The 9,698-nt window shown below is 25.8% G+C and overlaps 1 protein-coding gene across 4 annotated transcripts; it reads left to right on the top strand.

The window, feature by feature from the left end:
* Positions 1-2,786: 2,786 nt before the first annotated feature.
* On the top strand, positions 2,787-5,851 carry LOC107262039 (dolichol-phosphate mannose synthase subunit 2). Of its 4 annotated transcripts, none has more exons than XM_015725228.3 (5): positions 2,787-3,102; positions 3,403-3,441; positions 4,985-5,121; positions 5,342-5,454; positions 5,527-5,851. In XM_015725228.3, exons 4-5 carry the CDS (start codon positions 5,365-5,367, stop codon positions 5,677-5,679), a joined length of 243 nt encoding a protein of 80 aa, XP_015580714.1. In that variant the 5' UTR covers positions 2,787-3,102; positions 3,403-3,441; positions 4,985-5,121; positions 5,342-5,364; the 3' UTR covers positions 5,680-5,851. The 4 variants fall into 4 exon arrangements, with proteins under 4 accessions (XP_015580714.1, XP_015580712.1, XP_015580713.1 ...); XM_015725226.3 differs by having other exon boundaries at positions 5,053-5,121; XM_015725227.3 differs by having other exon boundaries at positions 2,787-2,987.
* The last annotated feature ends 3,847 nt before the right edge of the window (positions 5,852-9,698 follow it).

A 9,698-nucleotide genomic window follows, 5' to 3' on the forward strand; every position in this document is an offset into this window, starting at 1 on the left:
AGAAAGAAAAAAGAGCAAAAAAAATAGAAAATTGCGTGTCTATCAACTTATTAAAGTGTGTATTTATAATGCAGAATTATAATGTTATATTATAATGTTCATAAAATAATTTAAGAGATATTTTTCACTAGTTGAATGTTAGAGCACAAAAAATAGGTCAGTGGCAAAAGAATAAATGATTGAGTTGTTATAAGATATTAATAAATAAAAAGATATTAAAAATTGATTTGAGTTAGGCCTAAGTCTCCTTTGCGTGGAAAGAGAATGCACAAATTTATATTTGAATTGAATTTTTAGCTCAATTCTTATGCGATCAAGCCCAACAGCCCACAAAGCTCTTTATAAGTTTAAATAATAAGGTTTATTTATAACTAAAATAATGTCTTTTACTTTAGGAATGTAGGATAAAAAGCTTTTTGAGAAACTAGACATGTGCACAGCAATCCCCACATATTTCGAAAATAATTTATGGAAAATAAATAATTTTGTTGGATTAAACATGAATGTAGAATGCTTCAAATCTAGTATTTTTTGGATTATGAACCAAATCTAGAAAGACAAGACATAACATATAGAGTTATTGATGAAGTAATTAACTTCTATAAATCAAAAATTCTTTGTCGTAGGTTAATACCTTATTAGTCAAATTACACCCCCATAATTTTTACTATTCTACGCGATTTTGCACTAAATAGGCCATGCACGCACCTGATAATTTATGAGTGTTTTAAAATGATTTTTAATTCAGTTTAGTTTGATTCACTCTAGTTCTACAATTATTTTTAGATTATATATATATAAAATTTTAAGATAAATTTTTAAAGATTTTTGTTTTGACATGTATATTTATTTTTGGCATATGAAATTTTTATCTTTTTAAATTATGATAAACTGAATTTAAAAAAATTAATATTATATTAAAATAATATATTGAATAAATATTTTATATATTTATAAAAACTAGTTGTTTACTAGTCTATTGTACGACTGTAATAATTATTTTAATTTTAAATAATAATATAAATTGAATTTATATATAAAAATAAATAAAATTTTTAGTATTTTATAATTATTTATTTTATTTTAAAAAATAGTAATAAATTAAATAATTTTAATATATTTTTTAATTTTTTTATATTTTAAGATTTTATTAATATAATAATATAAAAAAATCAAAATAAAAAGAAAGAAGAATAGAGGAAGGAGCGATAAACAGAGAAGTTTAGAATGCTCTTGTTTGAGAATCCAACCGCTTGTAAACTCCTATTTCTAGCGACATAGATACCTTGGATTTAATTAATAAAAAAAAACTATAAAATTATACATAAATTTAAATTCTACGTGCCAGTAGATGTATCAAAATAAAAATCCTATATGAAAGAATATAGTAACATATGTCAACAAGTTTTTATTGGATCATGTATATATTAATATTTTTTTTCACTTACATATACTAAAACATCCATTTTCTGTATGTATAATCTTTATTATATGTAATATTTTATAAGAAATTACTTTTCATATTTAAATATTTATTTTACGTGAACTTAATATTCATTACGGTTAATGTCTATGTTCATTTTGTTACATGTATTATTCATCGGTGTTAATATTAATGTTCATTATCTGGTACTACAATGTTCATTGTTTATATATATAATGTTCATTTAAAAATATTGATTATTTATAAAAGTTTTTATTAATTTTTGTGATGCATATTGTGATTGATATAAACATTCATTTTTTTATAAGCATAATATTTATTAGTTTACTAATAGATATTTGCCATTAATATAAATTATATTCATTAATTTGTCCAATCAGATATATATAACACAGTTATACTGTAAATATTTATATTGGGATGCACATATTTTTTCTAATAAATTTAAGTTACCAAATAATGAACATTTAATGTTTAAACAATCAACTTTCAATGAATATTTAACGTTTAAACAATCAACTTTCAGTATATATTTAACGAGTATAAATTAATAAATATTTAGTACAAATTTAATGAACATAAATTATTTTAAAAAAATATGTATCAGCATCTGACTCATATTGTGTTAGCATCCGATATTCATGCGTGAGCGTTTGATGCACATGTATACCTAGATTGAACACACAACTACATGAACGAAAGTCCATATTATAATTGCCAAATTTTATAAAATAATGATATTGATTTATCAATTTTAACTTAATATAAAATAATTGTATAAAAAATCATTTCTCAAAAACTAATATATGATTCAGATTTGAAACGAATTCAAAACTTTAATCGAATTGAGTTTGGATATCTTGAAACAATCGAAATTTTATTCGTTGTCATTTCCTTATATTATATGCACCCAGATCCTAATACCATAAAACCTTTATATAGTCATAAATTTGAGACCAAATAAAATGAGTAAAAGAAGATTATAATCTAATGGAAGTTGCAATATTAAATTTTTTCTTTTTGAACTTAATACTTAATTTTATAGATGAAATGATATAGACTAGAGATAAAATATATTAATATATTGTTATATTATATAAATAAGATTGATGAAAAAAAATAACACTATAATAAAATAAAATATTATATAATATATATTTTTTAAAATTATATATATAAATATTATTATATAAAAAAATAATTTTTTAAATGAGATTTAAAAAATTTATAATTTATTATAATAAAAAACTAATTTTTATTTATAAGTGGCCTAAAGTCAGACCGCAACTTTTTATTAAACGTCATTTCGAGAGGTTCTACTGTATAACAATTCTACAACTTGGGGCCAATATTTTTTTTCATTTTCATTTTTTTTTTATTTTAAAAAAGAACAATTGGGAGATCAGATTTCAAGAGCGGGCTCGCAGCTGTGCATAAATGGCAGAACTTAACCTGGCCCAAGATTTAAATTGTCGCCGCTGTTAATGGAACAAATGATTTCTCTCGCTTTGAAATTGAAAGTATCGAAAATCGCTGGTTTTCGGTAAATGGCACTTGTCATTCTTTCCAAATGATTGAAATCTGATCTATGGCACTCGCTCTTTTTGTTAAATGTGATTCCTTATGTAATTTTAGATTATGAATCAATCTGATTGCAGGTTGAATCTAAATTTCTTTTTTAAGGTTGTTATATATGAAACTAAAATTGGACCTAGTTTGAGTAGAAGATTTATAGTGGCTGTTTTCATTTTGCTTAGATTAGATGTTTCATAGTGTTTGGAAAGTCTAAAAAATGTAAGACTTTATTTTTTTTTGAAAATAAAAAATGCAATGTTTTAATGGTTTGGTTTTAATTTATGCACATAGGGCAAATAGATGATCTAAACTTTTTATTCGTATTTGTTCTGTTGGTATTAAATCTAGTTCTGTGTTTTTTTTCCTTGTCTCTCATTTTGCAGCCTGCAAGCCCAAGGGCTCTGACCATAGTTCACTTGAAGGTATTATGATCCGATCTCTATTTCATAACAACGTCTCTTCTGCTCTTCTAGACTCTCCTTTTGGTTGTTGTTGTGTTCTAATCCGAAGCCAGATTAGGTGGGCGTGTATGTTTTGTTTTGATTCATGAGTAGGCCTTTCTGAAGTTTTGGGGACTAATTTTTAATATTTTTTACTAGGTAGGGTTTTTTTGGTTTTTGGGAACTGGTTTATTGTACTTTTTCTTTTCCTCTTAAATTCAGTTGAAGATAGACACTAGGAATAGGGACTTTGATAGTATGATTTTAGAATTTTAAGTAAATGCATATATTATCATACTAGTGATTTCAGGGCAGCATCATGATCGGTACTCTTGTTATGTGAGAGTATAGGCAGAGCCGCCTAGGGCACATCTGAAGAACAAGATGCTGTATAGGTTATTGTCTTGCTGTTTATTATTGAGAGTTTCTTTGATTTAGCCTCTGTGTACAGAGCAAGAAGCTCAAGAGGCTGCGATTTGTTTCTTTCAAGGACAGACATGTAACTTGTACCTCTAGCCTTAGATTGTTCTGTATAGAAAATTCAGTGATGATGGGAATGTAGCTAGTGTTGTGATTCAAGAAATTCTAAAGATGTCTCCCATTCGGAAAAAGAAACAAATCCGAATTGCTTTATGTTTTAGTCTTGTGTTGCCACCATTTGAGAGACTCAATGGAGAGTTCTTTCAGTGTAAGCCTTGCTTCTTCTGTCTGGAGGAGTCAAAATTAGGCCCAAATTTTGTATATTTAGCTATTTTTCAACTTTAATCTAATCAACTCTTGTAAAAAAAGGGCATAATATAGATTTCTGTTTATATGCCTGCATTGTTAAACTATATCATCGATTTTGTTGGTCGACATATTTGCAGTGATAAGGTATCTAAATTACTCAATATCATATACTATATATTTAATCTAAAGTGATAAATCAAAGTACTATTTTGATACATACGTCTTTCCGATTTTCTTTTACTTCAAGATTAACATCACTGTCTATTTCTGCTATCTATCATATTATAATATTTGTCTGTGGAGTGTGGGGAGATATTTATCGTTGAGGCAGAGAAGAGACTATACACATGTACACTTCTAATCCTGATAGCTAATATAGGTCATATTAACCATGACTTACGTGTATAAAACAACTCTCTGTACATGTAGATTGTGATGAATAATGTTTCCAATGCTTCTTGTTTCTGTCCTGTTGCCTTGAGCTGGGTAAAATTTGATACTGTACTATGTGTCTAATTATCTGATGTTCATGAGTAATATAGGTGAGCAGTGATTTTCGGATAAAAACACTGAGCTAGAGTTGATGACAAACAGTTAGAAACAGGCTCAAATAGTTAAATGAACACACACGACTTTTGTTTCTTAGTCCTGTAGCACTATCCACCATAAAAGTTAAGGAGAATCTAATGAATGCACATTTTATATAGATTAATAAATAATATATGTTTGTGTTTTCATTCATATTTTTTGTGTTTCCATTTATATTTCTTTTAGTCATTTTATGCTTTTGTGTTAGACTTGCAACTCGGAAGTGGCATGTAGGATGTAATTGTTCAACTAATTCCCGAGTTTGCCATTGAGCAGTTTCTTTAATTGAGGGGGAGGATTGTTAATTCAGCTAGAAGAAACCTGCTGAATTCGCTCATTGTGAAAGTAAGTGCCTTTAGTTGCTATACTAATGGTTCTTTTTTCTATTTCTTTTTTTTTTTTTTGCATGAACCAAAAGTGGAGCTTTATTTGCTGGCTTTCTATCTTTTTCTTAAAAAAAATGGATTTGAGATTTAGGTTGCAACATCTATCAATTTTACCCTATTGTCTTCAATTGCCCATTAGAAACATTTCTCTTTGTTCTTTCTTTTGCCTTTTGTTTTAGGAGCCAGCAGCCATAGATTTGGCATGGAATTAGCAGACAGAGCAGTTGGGTTTCTGTTATCATTCATCAGTTTATCCATCTTCACTTATTATACTTTCTGGGTCATTATTCTGGTCAGTAACCTCACTTGATTTGGGTCCCTATTTTTATGAACTCGATTGTGATGTACAGTTGGGGTCTTGCAGCCATTTGTTGACAGCGACCACTTTGTCCACCAGTATTTCCTGCCACAAGAATATGCCATACTCATACCCGTATTTGCTGGTGTAGCACTTCTCTGCTTCTTATGCATGTTTATCGGATTTGTGATGCTTAAATCAAAAAAGAAGAAAGCATAAGGCAAATGTTTTAGCCATTTCCATGTATTCTAGTATATTAAGATTTTGTAGTCTAGCCTGGAATTTTGAACTTGTTTAGCACGTTGGTTGCTGTGGACGAGATTGTAAAGGGCTTATTTTACTTCTGATATTATACAACATGTTTCTTCTTTAAAAGGAGGTTTAATCGCAATTGAAGTCTATGATATTGCTGTGCCTATTATAATTCATGAGCTCCATAGATTTGGTTAAACTGTTACAATAAGTAGTTTTTATATTAATAAGTAAAGTAGATTTAATAACCGCGCATTGCCCGGCTACAATTACTAATTGAAGTGATTTTTCCGTTTTGGTAAGTTTCTTTTAGAAAGTGATATTGTATGTTTCTTGTATATTTATTTAAAATACACTTTAAATTAAACATGCATGACCAAAATTATTTTTAATATGATATTTATATTTAAAAAAAATTATAGATCTCATTTGCCATTTATTGATAATGCTAAAATTACAAATTGATATGAATTGTATTACTATTTGATAACAATAAAAAAAAAGTATATTTAACATTGTGCATATTACATTGATATGTTCATCACACATTACTATACTTTGTTCATTATTATATATATCAAAATAATAAAATAATATACTTTATTTATTATTATATATATCAAAATAATAATAATAATATATGAAATATTTTTAATAAAATTTATTTAATTTTGATCAATGTCTTAAATTAGTTAATTAAAATAAATTTAAAAATGCAACAATGAGATTGTTTTCTAGCAATTTTTTCAAACTAAAATAAATCTAATACTTGATAAAACATAATGAATTTTAATTTTATGATATGACAGCTTGGTCAAAAGCCATAATTGAGACTTGTCTGTGATGTGGAGTGCAGGATAGTCAATAAAAGATGAAAATGCATTTCCATGCTTGACAAGTAGGGCTGAGCATGGATCTCGGTGATTCCCGCTCGAATTGAATAACCGTATCAAAAAATATTAGAACCGAAATAACCAAAATTTTTTATAACCGAATTGAACTGTTCCGAATTTTTTTTTCTATTACGATATGATACTGGTTCTTTAGTAAAAAATATACTATAACCGTACCATAACCGATCTGTCTTGTACTGATCCGGACCAAACCGTAGAACATAATTTTTTACATATATTTATTAATAATTATTTATATTATATAAATAATACCTATTAAAAATAACTATAATATTATAAAATACTTTATACTCTATAAAAAAATTATTTTATATAATTCAAGCAATTATTATCGAAATAAGAAAAAAAATACTACATATTAAATATAACTATAATATTACAATGTATTTTATATTCTATAAAAAAAATATAAGTTATATATTAATATATCATATAGTATACTAATACTAATATACATACTCTAATACTAAATTTATAATTAACTATCTACTAACTTAACCCTAATTCAGAAAGACAAAACTTCTAAGGTAAATTTATGGACAGAAAATCAAAAGGAAGAAGGAATAAATTCGTTCGCGTAGACGTTTTCCTTTTTAGAATACACTGCCGTACCTCTCAATTTTCAATTCAGAAAGAAAAAATCCCTAAGGTAAATTTCTAAACATAAAATTGAAAGGAAGAAGGAAGGAATTAGCTCGCCTAGACATCTTTCTCTTTAGCGCTATGCATAATTGGCTTGCAAAAAGGCAGAAGCAAGAATTGACTCGCGTAGACGTCTTCCTCTTTAGCGCTCTCTATTTTCATAACTGTACCGTCGTTACTTAGTCCCGGGTATTTTTCTTTTCTTTTTTACTTTTTTATTTTTAATTTTGATAGGTAAATTATTGGCTACAACTATGAAAAATATTTTATTTTAATGATTGCCATCTATAAGATATTTTTATGTTAGCAATAACATATATTTTAATGGTTTGTATTTGAACATTGAATGAATTATTATACTTGTAAGTGACTGAATTGCAAAACAGGTTGTTCAAGAATCTCATTGCAATTCTAATTCAGATTTTTCATGCTATTTTCTTTAGGTTGATAATCATATTTTCTCTAAATGTATTTGATTAAAGATAAGATTAAAGTTGTATTTTTTTAATCTTTTAGAACTGAAAATAGCACCGAACCGAACTGTATTTAACCGTAAAAATTGGTATAATACAGTACGGATCCTTTTATATTTGGTACGGTACTGGTACCTTTGATTTTAAAAGAACCGAACTTTGATATGGTACTGGTGATTTATAAATAACTGAATTAGACCGATCCATGCTCAGCCCTATTGACAAGTACCTTAATTATATTAAGATAAGACTATTACATATATCTTTAAAATAATAGGATTTAGGAGTTGAAAAAGTACTCTAACGTGTGTACGTATATATATATATATATATATATATATATATATATATATATATATTAGAAATCTAGTATAGAAAGAACTCTTTTTTTATTCTCTTAAATGTATTACATTTAAAAAGATAAAAATAAAAATTTGTTGAATATAATATATATATTAGAAATATAATATAGAAAGAACTCTTCTTTTTTCTCTTAAATGTATATTATATTTAAAAAATAAAAAATAAAAAATTTGTTGAATAGATAAAAATAGAGATCAATCTATATATATATATTCGAGAAATATAATATAGAAATAATTCTTTTCTTTAAATGTATATTATCTTTAAAAGAAATAAAAGTTTAAAATTAGAGACAATAAGAAATTATCCTATGAATCAACTAAATTTTCAATGGAGACAATTGATAAGAAATGAGTTAGGACCGGAAGTTGGAACCTTTTATTTTTAAAACCCAATTCCCGACCTAAAGATATCAATTCACAACACTAAAGCTACAATATTTAAGAAAAATAAAAAATTTAGAAATATGTTAAATAGATAAAGATAGAGATCAATCTATATATATTTAAGAAACCTAATCCTCCGCTGGCTTGCTAGTTTATTTTCTCTCTACTTACGTTTTAGTATATATATATATATATATATATATATATATATATATAGATACTAGTATTGCTCGTCACGCGCTACATGCGTAAATTATTATTATATAAATTATTTAATAAATTAATATATAATATAATATTAAATAGTAAATAATGAAGTATTATAATAATAAGAACATATGAATTAATAATATCAATAAAATAATATTAAAAGCATTATACATTTTCTCTATGGCTTTTTGTCCTCAATTTTTGTAAAAATTTGTATTAAACTATTTAAACTCTATCATATGTATATATGTATATATGTATAGTGTGATATATAGTAATTCATCAATTTCTTATAGGATTATGAATATATGTGAAATTATTATAGAATTAAAATTAGATTAGATTAATTCTATTAGGATTAAGAGATTAATCACTAATTAATTCTATTAGGATTAGAAAGTTAAATTAATTGCATATAAAATTAGAATAAAATTAATAATGATATTTTGGTCAGTTCAAAAAAATTTCTTTTCATGCTTTTTATATAAATTATAGATATTAAATATGGTAGCATATGTTATTTACATTTCATAATAAAAAAAACAAAAGCAAAAAATGCACTTATCTTAATTATGTAAAAGAAAATTAAAATTTGTATTTTTGAGAGATATAAAGAATAGGTTTAATTTGATTATCTTTTTGTAAAGAAAAAGTTTGAAATAAGAACCTATAAATTAAAAATTTAAACATAACAATTAATGTTGAAATAATAATAAAATAGTTAATTTAATATATTTATTTTTAAATAATTTCAATTAATGAAAAACTTTAAACTAGAGTTTATAATAAATTAGGGTCCTTTGATTTTCTGAAAATTATTGACTACGGCTCGAAAAATAAATTCAATCTGTTGAAGAGAACAGAAAGTAGCTGCACATTTTTAGTCTCAGAGGCTGCACAAGCTAGGTTGCTTGTGCAGACCTTTTATCACTGACCAAGGGAAAAAGGGAGCAACATTTCCTCACTTCCACCTTTTCCCCAAAAATTCAGAAGTGTCC

The sequence above is a fragment of the Ricinus communis genome, chromosome 7 (assembly GCF_019578655.1).
Source record: "Ricinus communis isolate WT05 ecotype wild-type chromosome 7, ASM1957865v1, whole genome shotgun sequence".
Classification (NCBI taxonomy): domain Eukaryota; kingdom Viridiplantae; phylum Streptophyta; class Magnoliopsida; order Malpighiales; family Euphorbiaceae; genus Ricinus; species Ricinus communis.